General features: G+C 38.6%; 1 protein-coding gene across 3 annotated transcripts in view; it reads right to left on the minus strand.

Annotated features, from left to right (window-relative positions):
• The window catches only part of EBF2 (EBF transcription factor 2), a 144,245-nt gene that overhangs the window by 27,949 nt on the left and 91,749 nt on the right, over positions 1–24,547 (minus strand). For all 3 annotated transcript variants that reach the window (XM_054804673.1, XM_054804674.1, XM_054804672.1), the window contains exons 7-8: positions 11,215–11,296; positions 490–607 (exon numbers count right to left, since the gene is read on the minus strand). In XM_054804673.1, coding sequence (XP_054660648.1) covers positions 490–607; positions 11,215–11,296 — 200 coding nt within the window. The remainder of the gene's footprint in view (positions 1–489; positions 608–11,214; positions 11,297–24,547) is intronic.

Below are 24,547 nucleotides of genomic sequence, written 5' to 3' on the forward strand. Positions count from 1 at the left end.
TGGCCATGAGTCTTGCTTAGCCAAACAAACTAAAATCAATTAGTGTCAGCTTCCTTCTGTGCATCGTTATGCTTTACGCGTAGTTGTTTAAGGGAACCAGTGACACTTTTTCATACACATCTTGTGCTGTAACAGTTCTGTTTAACTAAGATGTCATGTTGCCTAATTTGCTTGAAATCAAATCTATCCCAGCTGAATGAGAAGTCTGAAATTTAGATAATACTTAGTGTTTCTATGTTTTTCATCTTTGCAGTACGAACTAATTAATAAACTGGGGGTGGGTTGGGGGAGCCAGTATCTTAGACATAAAGAGGATCATATTTTGCATGCAGTAGACACTGTTTTCCTGCCTCTTCCTTCTCTAAACCCCCTGAGGTTCTATAGTCCCCCCCTTAGCTGTCCTTCCTTCCTGAAAACAAATGGAAATTGAAGAATGGGTAATAGGCTTTTGCATTCATTTGTGTACTGTTCTTCATACAAAAATCTTACCTTCTGAGGGGTCAAGTCTCCTTGCTCTCCGTCCATGCTTGGAATTGTTGTGAACAAACATGTTGTCAGAAACTGCCAGTACGTGCCCATCGACATTCACTGTTGTTGATAGCACAACCTAGATATTTAGAAAGGGAAGAAAAAGGAGGCAGGTAAACAATTTACTTTGAAATTGAACTTGTAAAGTACTAATTATTCAGTTTAGTTAAAATCCTGTTCTGTTTGTAAAATGGCATCATGTCCTGCAGGGTTTACTCCCTAACAAGAAGAGGAGGAAGTATTTTCAGCCTTCATTCTATGCATTAATTCCATTTAACATAGCATCCTAAGGGCTGTATAAAGTCCTTACTGTATAATGAACCAGCTACTGCAGATGGCCCTAAATTTAGTTTCCTGTGATGCACTGTAGCATGGCTGATGGCAAAGAGGGCTATACATACCGACCAGGAGGGCAGGCTGCAGAGCACCACAGCAATTTGCCCTCTGATACATACATGCAGATTCAGAGCCATCTGCTGTACTGTGCACACATGCAAATGTATCTGCATCTGCTCCGAAAATACAGGTCTCCATTGACTGAGCAAAATGGAAGCTCCTACTACGTGCAAACAGTACCTAATATCATGTCTGGTTTTTGACCTATGCCTGCTTAGAGCCTTTTGAAAATCATCTGAGCTTGAGGACCCCAAATCAAGCAGTAGTTTTTAAACCTTAGCCTCCATGACTTATGTTGTTGGGTTCCAATAGCATACGAATTCTTAGAGGAAGTAACTGTGTATGTTAATTAATCCCACTTAGTTTTCCTTTACAATACAAGATCCAAAGCTGCAAGTGCTATAAATCCATAAATATATGTGCCTTTAAACCACAAACTTTTAGGAAAAAATTAACAAACTGTGTTTTAACTACTGAAAGAAGATGCATCTTATTGAAACTTCCAGGTTTCAACCATCAGTTGGTGTAAATCAGCTTAACTCCATTCAGCTGCCACACAGCTACAGTAATTCACAGCTATTGAGAATCTGATCCTGGATGTGTTCATGAATTTTCACAGATATAGCTGTCACAGTCTAGGTAAGAGAATGTCAAGCTCTAATTGTTGATAAGACTATATTCAGCATATAGCAGGAGAAACCTTGCCCTCCTACAGGATTATGCTATCTTAAAGAATACTTTCTTTCTTGAGACAAGTTTAATTCATTCCAAAAGGCTCTTGTCATACTGTACTCATACTTCTCAAGCATTCTTGTCACAAAATGTGTTGCTTTTGTGTGCCAACTGATTTCATCATTGCACATTTGGGTGGAGTGCGACTCCTATCCACAGTGAACATTTCCCGCATGACATAGCTGAACCCACTCAGATGCACTTCATTATTTTCCGTTAAACAATGGAAATAAATTTTAATCTCTCACTGGCCAGCACAGAGCACACTATGGCAACAGGGGAATAGACCTGAATTATTCCAGTGTCTGAAATATTTACGACAAGTGTTTAAATTGTAACCAAATGTAAATAAAAAGTATATCATATGTATACAGTTACACTATATAATATATACATATCTGACCTCACATACACAAGGTACGTATGTGATAAACACACACCCACATACTCTCAGTATGAGATCTTTAGAATATATGCAGACTTCAAGTATACACACATTCCCTGTTTGAATAACCATTTGGGTATAAATGTTGTGCGCAAAACAAGAGCCACATTTCAGCAGGAGCTGTAGAGATCCCTGTAGCATGAGTAACAGCAAGAGCTAATCCTCTGTTTAGAGATAAGCGCTAAGCATCCTCTATTCCCTGAGCCAGCAGGAATGGAAGATGCACTTTCAGACCTCTCTCCATGAGCAGTTCCATTTTTATTCACCTCTCCCATTCATCATAGGAGTGTCAAAGCCACTTGGCATTTCACAGGCTGGGACCTAGAGTAAATAAACACAGCATTCTCAGGGACAGGACAAAAGGCAAAGTTCAGATCTGGACCAGAACCTTCCTAACGATTTGGGCCTTATTTGCAGTAATCTCTAAGGTACTGTTGGAATTCAGCAGAGACCTTTGTCATCTTTGCTACAACACTCCTAGTCAACTCATTATCAACGAGGTGGAGAAAGAGCGTGTGAGATTACGGACATAAAAATTACTGAACTTCTTCACTTTGCTCCAGTCATTCCCTCTTCCCTGATGAAGACGACAATCCAATTGTTCTATACTGAAGATTAAAACCCAATGTTTTATGGATAAAAGGAAGAGGAATGTGCATTCCACCATGGTCTCTAACTCCCAGGCCCTTCCCTTTCACGAGCCAACTGCTTTCCCCCAGTGAGTATTTCCTGGGTCATGAAGGGTGACCCTTTCCATCTGGAATCAATCAGTCAACTCCTGACAACTTCCTGAAACACCTCACTCCATTTCCTGTTCTCTCCCCCTTCCCTCTTTCCCCCTGGTTTGCTTCACTCTTCAAAACTGCAGGCCACAGCAGCTTAATGTTAGAGGGTCAGACACAGTTAGACTCCAAAACACTACACAAGAACACCTTTGACCTTCAAAAATCTTTACATCTTAGCTAAACAAATCAAGGTCAACATTTCTTAGCGTTACCTTGTTAACCATTTATATGCATTTTTGCCAATACCCTTCTGAACACATACTTATCAATAACACTTGTTCTCCTAACATCGTAAAACATAGCAGGCCTTTTTTTTTTTTTTTTAAACCTGTATTTAATGCTGATGAAAGGTGATGTGCAAACTTCCCTGGAGATTTAAATTCTCAGATTTGTCCACAGCACTGGCAAATTACTGGCAAACGGTTTTGGTGCGTTTTTGTTTTCCTGATCTGATGGCACTACTTCTTGTGTATGATAATTTGGCTTCTATGCCTATTCAGTTGATGGTCTTTTACCTAAAATCAGTAGTTAATGCAAAACATAATCCTATGGGAATGATCTGAGAACATCAAAATATGTCAGGCAGGCCACGGATTCTGGTAATTGTAGCTTAGGGCCAAATTTGACACAGACAGCATAAAGACTAAAGATTTTGTGCCGCTCAACAGCTGGATCAACTCGCGACCTCTGTTGGAGTTTCAGAGGACAACCGATCAAGCAAGAGATAGACGGGGCAATGTGTTATTCCTTCATCCGTCCAAACGTGGGTTCCATCTCTAGGAAGAGTGAGGGAGTTACAGGCTTCTAAGTGCTGTTTTGGGCAGTTCTTAAGATTCTCTCTGCAAATCTGCAAGGGTCTTGTTATTAGCTGTGAACCCACAGACATAAACCAATGATTCCCCAGCAGTACTGAAGAAATGCATGCGCTGTATCTCCACATTATTTTTGTTTCCTGGGTATATTTCTGTAATGTAATCCCTGCTCAAAAACCACAATGAGGGTTCCCCTACCATGGCATTCAGTCAAACTGTCTTCAGCATGTTAAACTCAGGTTCTCTGAGCTGCACTGCCCCTCTTTCACTTCCATGCACAGTACAAAGTGGTGTATTTCTTTACAAATCCTTCCCTGGGTACTACAATCTTTCCTACCCCATCTACACATTAGATCAGTATTTCTATATTCTAAAGTATGCTTCTCTTCAAATCACATATATACAAGTAAATACACATCATCACGTATATAAAAGCTGTATCAGTCACAGACACCTATTTAGACATATGGTACAAACATTCCAGGCATACAGGCATTTACTTATATGTAACATATCTCATCACTGTGTAAATGATCTCTCTCAAAAAATTCCTGTTACCATTCCAAGTGTGGAAAAAATTCTTTATGACATTGTACATCTGGAAACAATATTACATTCCTGATGCACTTTCCCTTAAAACTCTCTGGTCACAGCACCATGTTATTTTAACTTTTCAAAAGAATAACTACTATGAGGATTTAAAAAATTATCATCATTATTATTATTTTCCAGCTGGGTGGAAGAAAAGATGTCAGGCCTCATCCTGCTTTCTTCACTTGGACAGGGCTCCCATTGATGTCAACAGGCGTTTTGGTTGAGCGAGTAATACAGGAGTAGATGCTAGAATATAACGTGTTGGCTTCATAGTTGGATTAGGAAGAAGATAAACAATGTGAAAAATGCCAGCAGTGTGTCTCTGCTCAAAACTTCCATTGAATTCTTTGGGAAATCCTCCCTGAGACCCTGAGCCTGCTGCAAACTCTAGGCTAACAGATAAAGCTATGCACATGGCCTTTGTTTCAGGAATGGGGCCTCCTCAGATTATAGGGGCACAGGCGTAGGAGATAACTCCTGGGTTGCTGACATCTAGTCTCTTGCTATTACAGACAACCAAAGCATGTAGCTACTTTTATAAAATTGTCTTCAACTAGTTCAAGCTTCTGCCTTTGGTACTCCTCTTGTTTTAAAGCCTGCTTGTCCTGATTTGTTAGGGAATTTATTCCTAGTCAGTTTATAGTTAAGACTAGCTTTAAAATTATTATTACTATTATTGTTATTATTATTTCCCATTTTGATGTACCTTAGGATATTTTTATACAGCAGTTATGTCCCTTCTCAGTGCATGTCACTGAAGTATTTGAGCCAAGCTCTTGTCTACTCCCCAGTCACCTTAATGACCCATTCCTGCACCTGTTCCAATTTAGTTTTCATTCTCTTTTGAAGATGGTTAAACCAGTATATTGTATTTCAAACAAGATATCAGTAGGGTACAATCGTACAAATGCATCCTTCCTTCTACTGGAAAAGCTTACCTGAGACATAGTGGAATCTCATCTGTGGTTTGTTTCTAATAGACAATACACAACTCTGGCAACTCACTGTCACAATGGCCATCTGGTCTTCAGATCTGAGCACATTAAGCTCCTTGAATGTGTTTTTTTTCTTTGGCAGTTGCAGTCAGTCCCTCCCTTACTCTTATAGAATCTAAAATAACATCACCTTTTGTTGGGTCAGTCACTGATAAAGAAATCTGCCACCCAGTAATAGCTCCGGACTCTGCTGATACCAGTTGCGTTTGTTTCACAATTTAGGCCTGGGAAATTAGTCTCCCATAACGACATTCATCTTTCTAACAACAGTTCAACAATCTCTATCCATATCCAGATCTGACCATGGCGGTCTCTGGCACAGTCTTTCACCATCAGTCTGAAAAGGATTTTGATTTAGACCAGTTATGTTTTATTCTTGCTATCCCATTTTGTTTCTTCACAGTCTACAACATTCCTAAGTCACAATATTATCCCCACCACTCTTACCAATTTTTTTTTTTTTCCTGAATGACACAGATCTTTCAGTGCTTCATATTAAAAGCTAGCTGGATGAATTCTCAAATGCAGCCAGCTTCGCTCACGTGCCTGATGATGAACTGATCCAACCACTCTGAGGTCAGGAAGGAAATCTCCCCAGGGGTACACCTTGTTATTTTTCCTTTCCCTTTCTCCCTAGAGCACCTAGAGGGGGATACCTGCCAGGAAACATTCCATGTCATGATTTCTGCTGAAAACAGAGGGCAATTGCTGACCTTTCTCTTTTTGTTTCTAAAAAAGCATGTTGGTTCAAAGACGACCATTGTTAGTATTGATGTTCTGTTACCTTGTACCACTCCCTCGACCGTAGCACTGTAGGATCTGTTTAATCAGGATGTTACTGGATGAAGCAGAATTCCCAATCAACAGGAGTCTAATGCATTAGCACCAGGTCTCAGCTGAAGCATTTTAGCTGAAGTGCCTCATCTTAATTCCACAGAATTATTGTCCCCCATTACACACCGGTTGTTACCATTAAGTATCACTGGGCTTCAATCAAGTTCTCTAGGAGGAGTCATCATTAAATGGAGGGGTTTTTTGGTTTTTTTTTTTGTTAATTCTGTTCCTGGGAGAATCACTCACTGAGAATACAGCAATGACAGTAAAGACAATACCTATGAAAACATCGATTCGCAGACTAGCTGAACTCAAATAGTCAGCACTATGGTCTGAATAGGTGATTTTCACATGCTTTTTGTTTTGGCTTTCCACTGACAATCTTTATTCAGAAATATTTTAATTAATAAATAATCAATATTTGCTTCAGTTAAATTCACAAGGGCATATTACTCAATCTGCACACATATTTGGGCAGCCATCAAGTAACCATGAAAATATCCATTAGTTCTAGAAAGATCCCCTTTAGCCACCGACAGACACTAAAGTAGTGAGTGATTCACAATAAAATTATGTTACTACTGGGGAAAAGAGCCCCACTAAAATAATGATCATACACCCTTTAACTTCTGAGGTCACATCACTTAACTTCTGAGGTATAACAAGTTTTTCAATAGTAGAGAACCTTTGTATTTGATTATAAAAAATTAAAGTTAAGAGATTTTCATTGTGTCTTTGAAGCTCTACTTAATATCAAAGCAAATTTCAAGCAGTTAATGTGATCACAAAGCAGCTGGTGTTGCTCTCCAAACTAAAGAATTATACTTAAAAAAAAACCCTCTTCAGGCATCTGGATCTGTATTAAATTTACAATGCAGTGTTAATGTAACCTTTCCACCCCTTTTTCTTCCCACCCCCCTTTTTTTAAGTGGGCGTGATATAAGTGAAATTTAACATTTAATTTCATTTAATATATCTTAACTATACTATAAAATATCTAAATCTTATACCGTATCTAGAAATGAGGCCGAGGCCAGGCTCAGAGACTGGATCCCAACGCCCTGGAACTTTGGTTATCAGCCAAATCAAGCCCAAACTGTGTAGCTTCACACCCATCTCTAATCAGAAGCATTAACTTGACACTTTTCCAGACATGAGTAACCATTCCTCCACGCTGGAAGAACTCAATAAGATGCATCGTACAGCACTATTTCCATGTCTCTTATTTATATTTGTGTCTCAACAACAAAGCCTGAGGTTTGGGCTTTCATTCAATCTCCATTAAAGACCAAAAATGTTTTTTGATGAGACCCTTTCAGTTCCACATTTCAATAGCAATGAGAACTTTGATGTAAGGATTCACTCCTGGTTTGGGGTTTGTTTTTTTGTTTTGGTTTTGGTTTTTTTTTTTAATAACCATAAAAAGGAGTATCTTAATGTCTCCTGGAGATCTGACAGGCATTACTCCATTGAAAATGAATATATGTGGTTCTGCAGAAAAACACAGGTACAAATCAAAAGATACTCAACTGAGCATCACTGCTGAAGTCTGTTTGCATTAGGAAAGTTAAATGTATAGAAATGTTTGAAAATGGAAGGCCTTAATAATAACAGCTGTTCAAATAATTTATTAGGAAAAAACAACAAAGGTTTTAGATGTGCCCCAAGAATAAAACATAATTAATTAAATCATAAAGTGAATAGAGTATCCTTTAGTATCCTATAGTATCCACTGTGCTTTTTGACCCTGCTTTTACTCTGCTCACATGTTCCTGTACTGGTAGGACGAATGACTGTCCTTTCAAAACTAATAAACAATTCTGCACATTAATTACTTTGCCTAATGTAAATCTTAACAATTAAAATGTAAATGAACATGTTCACAGTGTGCAAGCACACCACTAATATTTGGAGTGACCTATCTTTTTTCCCCCCACTTCTGACTTTGAGAGTAGCTGACAGACCATGCTCAACAAGCAGCAGGCAAAAACGTGTTTGCCCAAATTTAAAAACAAAAACCAAACCAAACCAAAAAAACCCACCAAACAAACCAAAAAAAAAAGGAGGATCCAGAAAACAGAGACAGTGGAGCATTTCAGAGCAATCTTAACTTTGGTTACATTCAGGGAAGTCATGCTTCTATCCTTAGAAACAACGAGGCAGACAGAAAACAAGCTGTCTTTGCTTATTGTCTTTACAGTTCATCATGGCTAATTTCCTTTGGAACAACAGTGCTTTTGTACTCCCAATGTGTAAAATTTTAGCAATTGAACTACTTTTTTATCGGTTTTTATACATACTGACCTGTGTAGCTGAGAACAGAGCTTATCAACCGACACGTCCAGTTTTGAACAAGCCTGAATGAAGATCCTGCTTTCACTCAAAACCTCAAGCATTTTGCCATTTGTCTCAAAGGATTCATTTTTGTAACTCTGAAACAAAGTCTTGTCAACATTTTTGGTTTTGACCAAAACTAAGATAAACGTATTTGTTTTGCCTGATCTTAATTAATTTGGGGGTTTGAACTTTAATCTCACAATGAAACTCAAAGGGTATGAACTCACATAGACTGAAAGTGCAAAAGGAGTTTAAGTCAGCCCTGCAAAACAGAACCAGAGAGTTTCACTTGGCTCCATTTTTCCGGCTTGGGATGGTGTAAGGCAGAAGAACCCAGATGAAGAGTCTACCAGCCCATTTTCTTCTCCAATAAACTGTTGATTTTGGTACAAAGATCAAAAGCAAGGCCATACTTTCTCACATACAAGAGGCATACCAGCTGGATGGGCTGAAGGAACGAAGGCATTCCATCAGTAACCACGTGGGTGCTGCAAGAGTCAGCTCAGTTTCCCTCTTCAATATTTCACTGGAAATTTGGAGCTGTTTAGGCTCTGCAACATCACGATTTCGAGTGTGGAGATAGAGGTAAACAAAGAATAAGGCTGATACTAGAGATCAATTTCTGCCAAAAAAACCTAGATCCAAAATCCTCCTGCAGTTCAGCACCTGATCAAAATCTAGGATTTTAGTTTCACTCACCGTAGTGAGGGGGCAGCTAGCATGAGATTGAAATCAGATCTGAATTTCTTCGGTGTTCAGGTGTGTTTGGATCCAGATTTTCTGTTTTGGCTGTTACAACCAATATTATTTGTAATATGGCAGTGCCTAGAATCCCCAGGTGCTAATCAGCATACCCTTGTGCAAGATTTTTTACAAATTCATAACAAAACAAAAAAAGCGACTCTGTATTTATGTTTCATTACATTCCACAATCAGCTATTCTTGCTGGCTCAGATTGCTAACAAGATCTGTTTACATGCTATACGTTGAGTTTTACTTTACTCCCAGATTTTTTTTCATTCTTGGCCGATCATATCTAATTGGTGTTTTTTCTTTATGAAAATTGCCACTTAAAAAAAAAAAAATCAGTATAAGTTTCCTAACAATGAGCATCTCTTTTTTTCTCACATCTTATCATCTCTAAAAACACAGAATGAAGAAGTCACTGCAGTCTCTTTAAACTACTAGTGAAAAAAATTAACTTGGTCAGGAATTTTGCTTTAAATTTATTTCTGCTCAAAACAAAAAATTAACAATGCTTTTATATTTTTTCTACATTTCTTTAGAGTTTTTTGAGCTTTCAGCAGTTTTCACTTTGCAGTATTTCACTTAAAAGTTGATTTAATTTTTTTTAATAAAAATATACCTCCTGTGAATTTTTCATTGCTAGTAAAAGTAAAAAAAAAAAAAAAAAAAAAATCACTTGTCTGTGAAATCCTGTTTTGGTGGAAAGTTTTAAACAGCTCCGTAAACTCGGAGTTTTAACTTCATTTATAAATGAGGAAGCTGATGCAATTGCACAAGTAATGAAAAATGAATTGCCAAACCTAAGGATGTCACCTTCCCATTACAAGTCTTGTGAGTCTACAAGAAAAATCACACATCCCTCAATTAGCTAAAATCCAATTTGTATCAGGGATGTGACAATGTGAAGGTACAACAGTAATCATAACAAGCGGTAACAGCATTGACGAGGATAGTCCTGATTTTCATCACTAGATTCCAAAGGCTCTGGCTGGCAAAGCACGCACTTTCTCAAACGCTGTTCTGAATCCAGACCACCAAGTTTTACCAAGGTGAGCAACCCCGTTTGGAGAGGTGGAAATACATACTAAAAGAAAGGGAAAATGGCTCATCAAAGGTCACCCAGTGAATTAGTGGTGAAGTCCAACCATCTGACTTGCAATCTTGCTGCCTCACCCTCAATTGCATGAGAGTTGGTTCTAGCACCACTTTTTTACAGCATTCTCTGCCGTGCCACCTTTCACGCCACACAGAGACATAACAGTGCAGCCAGGACGTAAAAGGCTTGACCATTCCTTTTACATTTTTGTGAGGGCTAAGTTACAGGTAAAATACTTATTTATTAAACACGGTTGTTTAAAAGGGTATGAAAGAAGGGAGACTAAGGCTGCCTTTCTCTTCACCACTGACACACTTCACCTCCTTCTGTGTTTTTATTAGCTGGTATTCACAATACATCAGCGACAGCTATGATGAAACCAGTGGCAGATTTCACTGCAAAGCAGCTGGGTCATTGTCCCATGGGTCTTGTTGCTTTGCTGCGTGAGATCTTAAAGTGACCATCACTATTTTGGCTCCTTTTTTTAAAGAAGTTGAAAGGGAAGGCATGAGAGAGTTAAAAGGCGAGAGAGATACGGAGTGGAGGGAAATGAGGAGAGTGCTTGTGTACCACGTACAGAGCTACTTTGAAAAATTCTGAGGCATCTAAGTATCACAAACATGATCCCTGCTGTGGGCAGCTGTATGTGCGAGTGCTTTGCCCGAGGGTGTCAAATCAAATATCCACTGCTGGTTGGTACAGTACATCACTTCCCCTTGGGGATTTAGAGTGGAAAAAGAAGAAAAAAGGGGGAAAAAAGGTTTAAACACAACAAATGGAGAAAAACTTTAACAATATCTGATATGGCTTATGATATACTGTCATCATATTTATTATGAACAATGTAGGAGAGAGGGAAAAGCAAAAGAAGGAAAAAAGCAGGCAGGTTAATGCTGAGCCTTATAAGACTTACCTGGAACCGTCTCATATCTCTTGGGTTTCCTGCTGTTTTCAAACAATTCTGATTGCACTTGAGAAAAAATTTTAAGAAGAATCTGGAAAGATAAAGAACCGTGTCACTCTTATTAACCATAACAAAACACATGTTGTTATATTCTTTTTTAAAGTATACATTGTAGTGATTTACATGATGGTGTGTCTGTAGACCAGGACTGTAAGAACTTATGAAAACAGAAACAAAACAAACAAAACCAAACCCTAACAAACAGAAGTTAAAAATCAATTGGGTAAAGTACAACCACTCTGAGCTGGGCTGCTAGCTGGTGTAAGTTAACGTATCTACTCCGATTTATGCCCGTTTCCTCACTGCATGTCTGATCACACGATTTTAGTCTCTTTATCTCTCCCTTGCATACAAGGTCTTTCTTTCACTGTCTGAAGGGATTTTCCGTGAAACAATATAGAAGGATAACGTTATTGTAAAAACTACAAAAACCGACACGGCAACTCTGAGGCAGATAAGCCTTGAAACTACCTAGAATGTATTAAAAAACATAGAAACAAATACAGCTCCCAGAAGAAGCTGATGAGATTTCATCATGACCATGTTTTTTGGTTATTAAGATTTCAGTAACTAAAGCAGAGAAGCAGAACTGCCAACAGTCCAGATTATAATCTTACACAGATTTTGAGAGAAGATAACAAAAACACAACCTGAAGTAATACATGACAGCTCATGCTGTCCAAGCAGATAAACCTATTAACATTGTACAAAGTTCTCGTGCCAATTATTTTTGCCCTGTCACATATGCCCATCTTTGGGTGTTATTATTCTGTAGAGTTTAGCTTGTCATGTACACAAGTTGAATCTTCAGCATGCTTGATTGGCTTGCCCAACACTATGCACCAGGGCATATAGATTTTACAGTTTAGAAATATTAGGCAGGCATTTTTCTATAAGCTTTTACACAAAATCTTGTATCAAATCCAGGGAGGAGAGGATTCATCCCTTTATCATCTGATTAATCTGATTAAATCTGTGCATTTCAGAGGTAAAGAAACTACATGAAAAATCACAGTTGTTGGATTAAACAGAAAAAAAAGCATGCCTTCAAAATTCAGACATAACAGGCAAGAAATTTTTTTGGCATCTTCTATCGCAAGTGAAAATATTTTCTGTGATTCTTTTCATTTCCATTTGTCAGATAAATGGGTTTAACTGCAACAATTAAAAAAAATAATCAGAGACTTTCAGATGGATTTAGAAGGAAAAAGACTTGTAAATAAGAAAAAATAAATAGTTGAAGAATTGATTTAGAATACAAAGAGCAATTTATTTATTTATTTCTCTTGCTGAGTGCTTTCCTTAAAAAAAAATTCTGCTTTTGCAGTAAGTTAAAGTCCCAGGTGAGCCAGGCCTATTTCCCTTTCTGTTACTATGACAACGATTTTTTACCGCAGTCCCTAAGTCCCTTCAGAACTCACACATTCATGCCTTGAATTAGAACTTTAAAGGAGAAAGATGTATATTTCCTAGGGTTTACCAACAACAACAACCAAAATAGTCTTAACGCAAGACAATAGAGCAGAAATCCACTCTCCCTTGTTATTGCTACTTTCTTTGCACCACTTACATCGCAGCATTTCTCTTCCATCTGCCCCAAACATACAAAGAAATATTGAAGGATCTGATCCATTTATGTGTTGCTTGAACAAACAAAACCCTTCGAAAACCTCACGACAATTGAACCCACAAAAAAAGACCCAGATAACATCATCTAAAATAACTGTCACAAAATACATCTTTCCAGTGAGCTTTTTAAATTAAAATGTTCCTTTTTTCCTTAAATCTCTCACAATTGGAAAATATCTAAAATATTCATTTTCTCCGTGTGTGCATTTTGCAGACTGTTAGTTTTATTTCCACCATTCCTTCTCATTTATGACTTAAAGAGCTCGCTGGTCCTTTCTGTGGCACAGATTAGGGTGAAAATGCAGGGTCCTGCTGCGGTCGCTCTGCACATTGGCATTCGGGTTCAGCAGGAGAGATGGGTTGGTGCTCGGCTATCAGAGGGCAACTTCTGGGAACACAGCCCTGCTCACCTCCTTGGATTCCGCACTAAAAATCCTGCAGAACTTCATGCCTCAGGATCAGCACTGAGAGAATATATTCTATCAAATAAGTCTTATTGACTCCTCGTGCTAAAACCTGTGACCTCTTCTACTTGAATGATTCAGTAAGCAAGATTTTATCTGTAAGAATGTTTTCAGAAGAAAAATGCTCTGCGTGCTGGCACACTCAAAGATTCACAGGAGAATTTGAGCCAGAAATGTTACTCACAAACACTCCTTTTTATCCTGCCCTCTTCTCACAGATATCAAAAAATATTTGCTGATACATAAACTGCTTACGTTACTGAGATCTATTGATGGAAGGAGAAACTGCAGAACGTAATCAAACTATATAATGAAACCAAGACAAGTAACTTTTGCATGAAAATCAATGAGCTGCTGGCTAACTGATTGTTTTGGAGGATAACAAACAAAAATCCACAAGAAGTTGTTACTTTGAAAGAAAAATAAAGGAACAAATCAATCAGGAAAATGTTCAGTTTCCTTTTTTTAATTTTTTAAATGCTTGCATCCCTATTCATCCACATGAGAAAAATGCTCAACACAAACTAAAGAACGAAGAAAATCAGAGCAAAGAAAGGTGTGTGTAAGAGAACTTGCTGTGTCAGCTGAACGGACTTTGGGAAGAGCTGAGATACTACGGTACTGTATGTTACACACACACACCTAAAAGGCAGATACTAAAAAGTAAAAATTCTAAATGTATGTCTAATGGTATCCATGACTGAACTCTGCAATACTGCATAGCAATGAACTAAATTTGTATTTTCTGTTAAATGTTTCCAGAAAATTAGGGTTCAGATCCCCAGCAAACGTAAATCAGCAGTGTATGTGAAAATTAACTTGCATTTCCATTAGATCTGTGCTGATTCATACCAACGGGTGTATCATCCATTAAAAATATACAGAAAACAAAACTCTCCTCCTCTCCAAGCTGTCTGCCTCCTACAAGATGGAGAGCATTCTCGTCGCTCATCAACTGCTTTGCAATAAACAGATTCAGCATGCAAACGCACTGAGCTTTAGGGTATTTAGCTAGGATATTTAACCAACAGCAATTTTGGCAGTCCCACTTGAGACAACTTGAAGGTGCCTGACTTTTGGCAATTGCTGAGCACCTGAGCTGCTGAAAATTGTGCACCTTTAAGATATCACAAATTGGGCATCAGTAATTCTTCATCTCACTTTTGAAAGTGCTGGCCTTGGGTTTTAGTACTTCAGCATTGGGGCAGTATTCATATCTATTGCCTCTGCTAAGACACTGGTAGTTTCTTTGGAGCTCACCAGATATGCTGCACTAAGACAGTTTTCCCTCCCATCACGCCAGATTTAATTTAGCTTTATTTAGATGCACATGTGAGAATTTTCATCTTTCCTCTAGTTGAACCACATCTCTTTTTTTTTTTCCTTTCAGAGTTTCTCCAGTCAAATTTTAGCTGCAAGTGGGCATCTGCACGAAGTATTTGGTAGGTCGTTATATATACATATATATTTTAAGTGGTTGCATCTGGGAAAGGCATTAATATTTATTGCAGCATTAGAATAAAAATGACTTGGGGGGAGCAAAGAGGAGGGAAGATTTAGCACTAAATGAAGCTGATTTAGGGGTAACAGGAGAATTACAGAAAGGCTTTGTTAATTTTTTTAAATGAGAACCTTTAGCCAGTTTTTGGCCTTAACCTATACATACATCAAAAAATTAAAACTAGAATTTTATAAAATTAGCTCATTTTCATGTTTCTTAGCTGGCCTTTGTTCCTTCCTAAGGACTGCATTCGCTATGAGTTTAACAGATAACTGATTCCAGCCAAGCAGAGAGAGCATTGCCCAGTCATCTCACAGATCAACATCTAAGGGCGCTGGGGGAAAACCTAAATACTTTTGAATGACTACCACTAAAATTTCTGGCATTGCTATAGAAAACCTGATTAACTTAATGCATAAATATAAAATTAATTAAGATATAACTAGAGACTTATCCTTTTTTCCCTATTGTCTCTCTTGTATAGTTGACATTTCTATCTACAGACCAATACACCTGCAGAGGTCTCCAAAACGCCACCTTAAATATATGTCCCTCTTTTAGGATTAGAAGGACCTATTTTAAACATTACTGCTCCTCCTACTGGGAGTTACCATCATGCTGAGGAGTTCGGTTGATGAATCATTTAAGTGCCCCTTTTTTACTTCAGTACAAAGACTGCTGAGTTATCTCAACTATTTTTCAGCAATACTATAAGCAATCCTATCTGACTGTGGGGGAAAGCAGACCGGGAGCGCTTGTACAATCCATGATGCATTTGAGAGGCGGCAGAACCAATTCCCCTGCAGAGGACTGCCAATGAACAGTGAGAAAGGGTAAGGGAAAAGTAAGTAAGGTCTTGCATCTCTCAAGCTCTTTCCAAAGCGATTGCAAACTTCCACTCTCACCTTGTCTACATATACCTGTACGACCAGGTTCTGCACATACCTGTGGCAACTTAAAAACCCGGCTAGAACTAGAAAACGCGTTCAACACCTTTGAGAATGTTTATCCTCCATCTTGGATGACTGAAAAGAACCTTCATCAAATCCTGTTGGAGTGAGAAAAAAAATCTTTCTTGTGACTTCAACAGGACTAGACAGAAGCCCTAAAGAGCAGTCCCACACGCAACAGAAGGTGTAGTTTAAAAAAAAAAATAAAATCCATTAATGCTTATTTTAAAACCCTGCCACAAGACCTGGGACTGATTAGTCTCACCACATGGAACCACAGAAACAGATAATACGCTTTGCACTTTTATAGCACCATTCTATGGGACTTAAACTTCAATTAATTCTGTCTCACAAAACCCCTCTGCAGCAGGTGGTGTAACTCACCATTTTACAGGCAAAGATGCCAGGGCCTGGAAACTGGGAGGGGATTGCTCCCCATCACATCACAGGTCTGCCGCAGAGCTGGGACTAGGACTCACATCTCATGACTCCTGGTTCTACATCTTAACTAACCTTCCTATCCACCTTTCGTGCTTTCTTAAAATACAGGTACAGAATCAAGAGATATAGCATTGGTTTTATCTTGTGAGTATCCTCTGGATACACTTCAAAAATATCCCTTGCACAGCAAATACTGAGATAATCCTGTCTCGTTTGGGTTACTGTAGAATTTGGATTCATGGCCTCAGTCATTTTTTGGCATGAGAACATGCCTACCATCTATAGTATGATTACGTTTATCAGCAAATCTTATGATGCTGCCATCTAATGAGAATATAAAGATATAGTGGCATTCTGCTTAAAGTACTCCCAAAAAGTCACAAAGTGAACAAAGAAAAAACTAGAAGCTGTTGTTATGAATATCTTTGCTCCAGTTAAACAATATTAAGATTAAATGTAGTATGAACTGCAAAACTATCATTACAGTGAGGGCCTGATTCCAACTTCATCAAAGCTAGGAAATTCTGAGATCAGGGTATCCCATCCTCCTCTCGACTCACCCATGTGTGTCTTGGCATTGCAAACTCTGAAATAAGTGTGACAAGTAACCCTACCTGATGTCACAACACAACAAAGTTAAAGGTATTGCTTGAAATTTCTTCCTTTCAAAGGGACTAGGTCAGATTTTGCACATACATTTGAAGGTCAGTATTTAAAATCAATTAATTGCATTTATTTGATATCATCAGCTTGATTTTAATGAATATCACAGTGGAAGGCTTCTTTATAATCTGAATATTTATCTCTGGAGTAATTTCGTTCTATTATGCCAGTGTGTATTATTAGGGAGCTGATGAGAAAATTTCCTACTCTTTTCCTGCAGTTATGGTCAATGTGGGATCAGGCATTGCACAAAGGCATTCTAAATGAACATACACCTTATACTGTGTGAGAAATGAGTGAAGTTATTACAATAATCCAGAGTAGTTATATGATACTCCACAAACAGCAGCTAACTAATCTTCACAAAACTCCTGTGCATAAAGTGTGAACCCAGTTTAACAAATGTGAAAGGCAACATATGTAGGTCAGAAGACTTTTCTGAGTTTATCAGAGACTTACTGTGAGAGAAGGGAGCAGAAGTGAGATGATACGGGGTCCCAAGCCTAGGCTAGGAGGAGTTGGCTGTTCATTTGTCACTTGTTTTTTAACAGAAAGACTCCAGTTGTACCAAAAACCACACATGAACATTATGCCTGCTACTCCTGCCCCCAACAACGTCCTCTTTTCCTGATGGGAAGAACAAGAAATGCTTCTCTACCCTTGTGCCTTAATTCAAAATTATTCCTTCAGTTATGGGACCACTGATCTAACCAGATCTCCAGCTCCACACTTCTGTGTGCAGAGGACAACCAGACTATGCAAGAGAATTCCTCAGCCTTGTGGGAGAGATGAGATAGGTGTGTGCAAACCTAAGGGAGATGGAGGAAGTGATCCTTTGAGGTCCCTTCCTCATAAATTTCTGATTCTCATTTTTACACTTCCATCTATACTTTCTGCCACATACAGCCCCTTACATTGCCATGACATCTTTCTCCTCATCTCACCTCTCTGATTGTCTCTCAGCTTCTAGGCACTGATCCCGACCCCTTTCTACAGGAACTTTTCCCTGTGCTCTACATTTCTTTTCCAGCTTTGAACTAGATGCTTGCCAAGGTAAAGTCTGCTTCTGCAGAGGTCTAAAGAGTATGGTTCAGGAGTAACTGCACTGATGTTAGCAGAATTGTAGTGGCAAAAGTGAAGCTGGCTTCAAGATGTGACGTGCTTTTTTGGTATTTATACTTGTATTATTAAATCAAGGTGGTTTGGACCAAAATCTACAGGACACAAAGATCCTTTGCACTGAGGAAAGTCTAGATCAGAAATTTTCTGTTTAGGTCCATCTTTATTATTAAATTAATATTTAATCAACCAATGAGAGCATGCTCATTCCAAGATGCTCACAATGCAAAGCATATGAAGACATGCAGATCAGATAAGTGTAATAGAGAACAGGTGGAATTAGTGCTTTTACTTAAAAAAAGGATAAAAGCTCAAAAAGGACTTTAAAGTGCCACAAGGCACTGTATTCCTCAAATGAATTGGAAACATCAGATAATTTTAAGTATCAAAACAATTCAGTTTTCCAAGGCTAACGGTCCAACATCATTTACCAACATCTACTGTTTAATATCCTGCTTTCCTTCTCCCACACTTAGTCAATCACTCCAATTTAGATTTTAAGTTTAAAGTTTGAGTTTTGGTGTGGGAACATTATTTAGGGCCTCTTTTTCTGTGCCTAGTACCAGACCTGAAACGCCACCTGGAAACACCATGAGAAGGCAGAAGACTATTAAAAGTTAGTGTCTGATTTGTATAGCCCTTTGCAACACTGAGCTCAGAAAAGCTAACATTGGAGATGGATGCGAAAATGCAACAAAAAAAAGGTTAGTGATTCAGCTAAGGTAGGCCAACAGACTATCTTAAAAGTCAACCTTAAAATTACAGGATGGCAATACCTATCTTAAAACTGCTTCTAATTATGATTTGTTTGCCATGCCAAGAGGTCCTAATCACACTTGGGTAGGTAACACTCTACGCAATGTATTAAAAAAAGATACAGGGAGAAAGTACTGGTATTCTGTATTCCAAATGGATCAAGATATAACACTGCCCCCTGAGTCCACAGCAATGCTCAGACTTGAATTCATGTCCGACTCCCCGTCTCGTGCCTTAACCACAGAACAATTCCTCCTCATATATCATTCTCTCTGCAGCCTAGAACATCTTTCTCTCTGCCTTAGTGGCTTTTTTAATACCTTAGTTTCCAAACTAGTAGTAACTGAATGTAAGCTTGCAATATGTCATCCAAACCCAAAACATGTCAGTAAACTTGATATTTATATTCTGTACATATTCCACCTTCTGCACAATTTTCATCTCTAACGTAGATTTGAACAGAATTGTGAATTGCAGTTGTGGATGCGTGTGCCTGCTGCTGCTGCTCAGAAAGAGTCTGTTCAACCCTTTCTGAGCAGCAGCAGCAGGCATACGCATCCACAACTGCAATTCACACTCATTTGGTAAATGCTTATTCTGTCTTGCAAAGTGATCCCATTTTCAAGAAACAAGGATCAGAGGAGAGCGCACTGCCAGTTATACAGACAGTCATTTCTCGGTGCTGAATGTCGTTACTTGGCATGGCCACGTTTGCTAGGAAAAAAATCTCCAAGGAAAACCTCCTTGTTTGTGCACTCTGATGAAAACCTGACACCACTAATGAAAGTAATAATTGAACTCTATGGGTTCGAATTGAAAATGAAATACAACACTAACAGCGTGTTTGTAATTGCAATTGTTCACCAAAAAGTCTTTGGAGGACTCTCTGCAATCTGAGCAGATTCCCTTTTCCTTTGGGTTTTTGTCCTTCCTCCCACACCAAAACTTTCCAGTAACTTACAAGACAATGGCTATAAGCTTATTTATACTGCAAGATCCATATTATTCATGCCATTTGGCACAGGACCAAATGCCATAGCATAATCAAAAGTCAATAGGCAGGGAGTAATAGAGTAGAGGATTGGGCTGACGGGCTGTTGAAAGGGACGTTCAGATAATATTCCCTGGTTTATTACAGTATCTATGGCCTCCAACTGTGCTAAGCACTGCACAGTCACTTTGTGAAATTGTTATTGGAGAAAAGATACACAAAGGACGGGAGGAAAGAAAGGCCTTTATACACATTTCACTGATAGGGAAGTCAAGGCACCTAGAAATTAAGTGACTTACCCCATAGCACAGATCAAGTTGCTCTTCCAGCCAAGAACCACATACCATTCCTGCAAGTCCATGTTTGTGATTTTACTGGTTCTTTTTAATAGTGACAAAAATTTCATAAAGCTCATTACCTCAGAACATAACACCCAACAGGATTTTGAAAACATGGCCAAATTCATCTTCATTACACTTATGTCAGTCTCAGCAGTACACACACGGTTTGGTGGTGGACCGTATCACACAAACATAGGCCTGATGATGCTCTGGTTACATCTATTCATTCTTTGGTATCGCTTTGTCCTTCTAGCTCTACGCAGGTGCAAATTCAACTCAAGTTCTGCTTTGCAAACCCTATGGATCCCAGAAAAGGCTTACAGAGGTGTTAAATGAGCACAGAATCTGATCCCCACGCGTTTTTCTTCCACGCCCAGAGAAGCCTAGGATTTCTTTATCTTTTGGCTCTTCTCTTACCCCATCACTCTCAAAAAATATCTGTCTATTGAGCCATGCTAGGCTGAACAGTGAGCACCAATTACACCAATGGCCTTTTTGCTGCTGCTGGGTCTGCTGGTTTTTACTATTTCTGCCAGATGGCAGAGGCCGACACATAAAAACTCTCTACCCTTCAGTTAATGCAGAACTTGGCAATAACTTTCTGGTGACTCCAAGAGATCAGAAAGTTGCACTGATGCGAATGTTAGAGATGGAACCAAGGTTAGGCACCTATTTTACACCTGCCACAGTGGATATCACTCAGCTGAAAGCTCTCACTTATGAAGGCAAGCGTATTGCCCGTCGCTAAACTGGTTTTGTATAGAATAAATGTGCATTCATTTGCTAAAGAGACAAATTTACATCCCAGCAACTTAGGTCCGTACGCATTTTGCCTCCTCCCTCTTCTGAGGTCTATTCAGCTGGTAGTTTTGCACCTATTGTACTTCTGGGTCTAGTCACAGATGACCTTGAATCTGAACAGTGGTGTAACATTATATTCCTATGACAGATTTATAGATTGGCAGATAGGGGTGCATTCAGTGCATTCCTTCCCTAAGACAGGACAGCATCCAATGTTTGTTAGCATCATTAAACTAAAACTGACTTTTCACCTGCTCCCATACCATATGCAGCTGCAAATTTTTAAATTAAACTATGAAGCCATGCATAAATTTACATATATTACAGACTAGCCTCTCCATTTAACATGCAAATGTACTCCAATGTTTCAGAACACCTTCTGTCGCTAATTAATTTGCTGAATTATAATTAGACTAATCCTGCATAATTAATAAGCACAGATTTTTTTTTAATTTCTAAGCAGCTTGATGAGATCATTCACTTCCTTCTATAAACTGCTAAGTAACTGTTAAAAAAAATCTGGAAAGAACATATGTGAAAAGGTATGTTTGATGTCGCATACAAATTTAAACTAGCGGGCAAGCTTCAAGAAAGTCAAGATTAATATGGGTATATCGTTGAAGCAAAGAGACCGTTGGCACATTATTTTCAGGGGCGAGGACCAAGATTTTCTGTGTCTATTTTATTCCTTTTGCTTTTACCCGTCGGACCTTCCAAGATCATAGACTGAGACAGAAAAGGATTACAGAACCGTATGTAGTATTAGGAGATGTTATGATATTAACACACCGTTGTATATCAAAACACTCTCCCTGTACATGCTGTGTGTGGATAAGCTCCTTTGATAGTATTTGGAATTGTTTTCATTTCGGCTGCCAAAACCAACGGAGATCATTCTAGTGAAACAATTAAGTGCTATTAGCATTGGATTCATTCTCTAATGATTAAAATGAAGGGTCTTGCTTTAATGTTGAAGAACTTGGATTCAGAGAAATATGCATGCCAATATGGTTTTTTAAACTGTGCAGTGTTACAGGCCATAGAACAGGGAGTCTACTACTGATGCACAAAGCAACCTTTGTGCATCAAACAGCCAAGTCCTAAGATCTCATCCAGGAATTTCATTGTGCAGAGAAAGAGGGAAAGAGAATCCTGAAATATCACAGGATATTTTGCAAACAAGAATGCAAAGAATGAGTGTATTATATTTATAAACTTATACGCACATTGTCTGTAATCTATTTGCTAATTACTGTATTTATTTATATACTTTTTGAGGTATATCTCAGCTCTATTGCTAAAATCCTTGTTTAGTCTTCACTTCAATCTTTCTCAAATGCAGCACTCACCAACATCACCGGGTGCTTGCTTCAATTGTGAGTTAGCAAAATCTGAAACAAGACCTCATGATTCAACCCAAACAAAGGAAGCAAGAAGAAAAAAATGAATTCCTGTACTAGGAGATCGCTGAACCACTTAAAGCTTTCAAGTGTGGCTTGTCTACTACAAATGATGTACATAAAATACTTATCAGACACTTCTGCCTGAAGTGTCTGTTGTTTTTTTATTAATTTGGACAAGTGCCCTTCTTCAGATAAATATATTGTTTAAACTGACTTGAGTTCTGCATATCTACGCATAAACAGAAAACGTAAAAGGGACCTGGCTTACACAGGACAACTTCTTGGTACTGTGTGCCAACCAAGGCACTTTCTAGTATTTCCTACTGGCCAGTCAATGGGAAATCACTTTAAAAAAAAAAAAAAAAAAAAGGCTAAACCAACAACTTTTTTGCCCAAGGAAGACAGGAAATTATCCTGCTGTGCTTTATCTCATTGTAGAGTTCCTCAGAAAAGATAGCTGCTTGTGAATGGCACGTGTTGAACAAAGACCTCTCTTTAGGAGAAGAAACACCACCTTGAAATTAAAAATATAGAAGAATTGCACACTTGGAATCCCAACCACTCACAAAGCATAGCAATACCACAAGACCTCTTCATTGTGGCAGATCACCACGGGACTAAAGGACTCCAAACACAGAATAGCTTCTCTAACAATTCTGTGTTATATATTTACAGACAGCGCCAATATACATTGCTTTCCTAATAGCCACTGAACATATCACCAGATGACAAGGGAACCTAAAGAGGAACGAAATGAGTAATACAAACAGAAAACATCTTTCTGTCTCATACATCTCCATTTCTTATCTTTCTATACCCCAGCTCAGCACACAGAAAAGATACAATAAATTTTAAAAAAATAAAATAAAATACAGGATTGGGTCTGTATTTTTTCCCTCCTCATTTCTGCCTGCACCTCATTTTAAACCATGGGTGAATTGGCCCAAAGATATACAGGTCACATGGCTGAGGCAGAAATAGAATCTGTATCTCCAGAGCCACGGTGCCGGGTACACGAGCAAGTCACTGAAGTTCTTTAAAGCTATTCTTGTTTTGTCAGAATAAGATACTTTGCAGCCACAGCATATGGCCAAAACCAAATTTCAGCATCCACATCTTTTAGAAGATTTCTGATATCCAGGGCTTTCTACCATTTCCCAATTCTATGACCATGGAATTTGCCACAGCTGATATGCTTTTGCACTTTGTTATTCTTTCAACTCCTGAAAAAAGATCATGCGTGCGCACATATTCCTATGCAGAGAGAGATAATTTTGTCTTAATGAGAAAAATTCCGAACATCTGAAACACACCTTTTTCCATGTTTTAACATATATCCTCAGAAATCAACTGATTTCCTAAAGGAAAAGAGTTAATACTTTAGACATATATGCACCATCTTGTATTTATGAGGAATATGAAAATTTCTAGTGTGCAGTAAATAAATTCATACATTTAAAGTGATTCCACCTTTCACTGCAAACATTTCATTCATCTCTGCTTACTAGCCTCCAAAATTTAATTAACCTTTTCAGTACCCTTTGATGTAGCACATATGTGCCACAGGCCAAAAAAGAAGCAGCATTTTGGGGCAGGAACTCAGATGAGAGAATACCAGTGTGAACTCTGTTAATTGGCAATGGGTGAGCCTTGAACGAGACAGCAGTTTAATTTGAAGATATTCCCCACAGTTGATATGCCTTCCCAGGACCTTAATATGGGGCTGCAGGGAAAGGAGGGAGGGTGGTGGGCAAAACAAGGGCAAATCTACTGCCCTTCACTTGAGTACCTCTGCCGGGGTTGACGCTCAAGGGGACTTGACTTTGTCTGGTTTGACTCCTCAGTTATTTCAGGGCAACTGTCCTACCCTAAGAAGTTATGATGATTATTTAGATACACAGCAAGGTAAGATATGTTTTCACTATCAGGCCCTTCAGAAAAAACACTGCACGAAGTCACACTGTACTAAACCCACTGTACTAACCTGCATATCTCTGCAATCCAACAGGTCCAGACACTGGCATGCAATTTCTCTGGGCTCACAATTCAAAACTGTGACTGTAGATCCGCACCCCACGCACAAGCTCAGAGGACAGGTTTCATGCAAGAAGAGCCATTTGGTGCAACTGCATACAGCGTCAAGTCTCAGTGTTCAAAAGCAGCCTGGATTTTCATAAAATATACCATGAGAACCATGCTCCTTTAAAGTGTCTTAGATTGGGC

The sequence above is a fragment of the Grus americana genome, chromosome 26 (genome assembly GCF_028858705.1).
Source record: "Grus americana isolate bGruAme1 chromosome 26, bGruAme1.mat, whole genome shotgun sequence".
Classification (NCBI taxonomy): Eukaryota; Metazoa; Chordata; class Aves; order Gruiformes; family Gruidae; genus Grus; species Grus americana.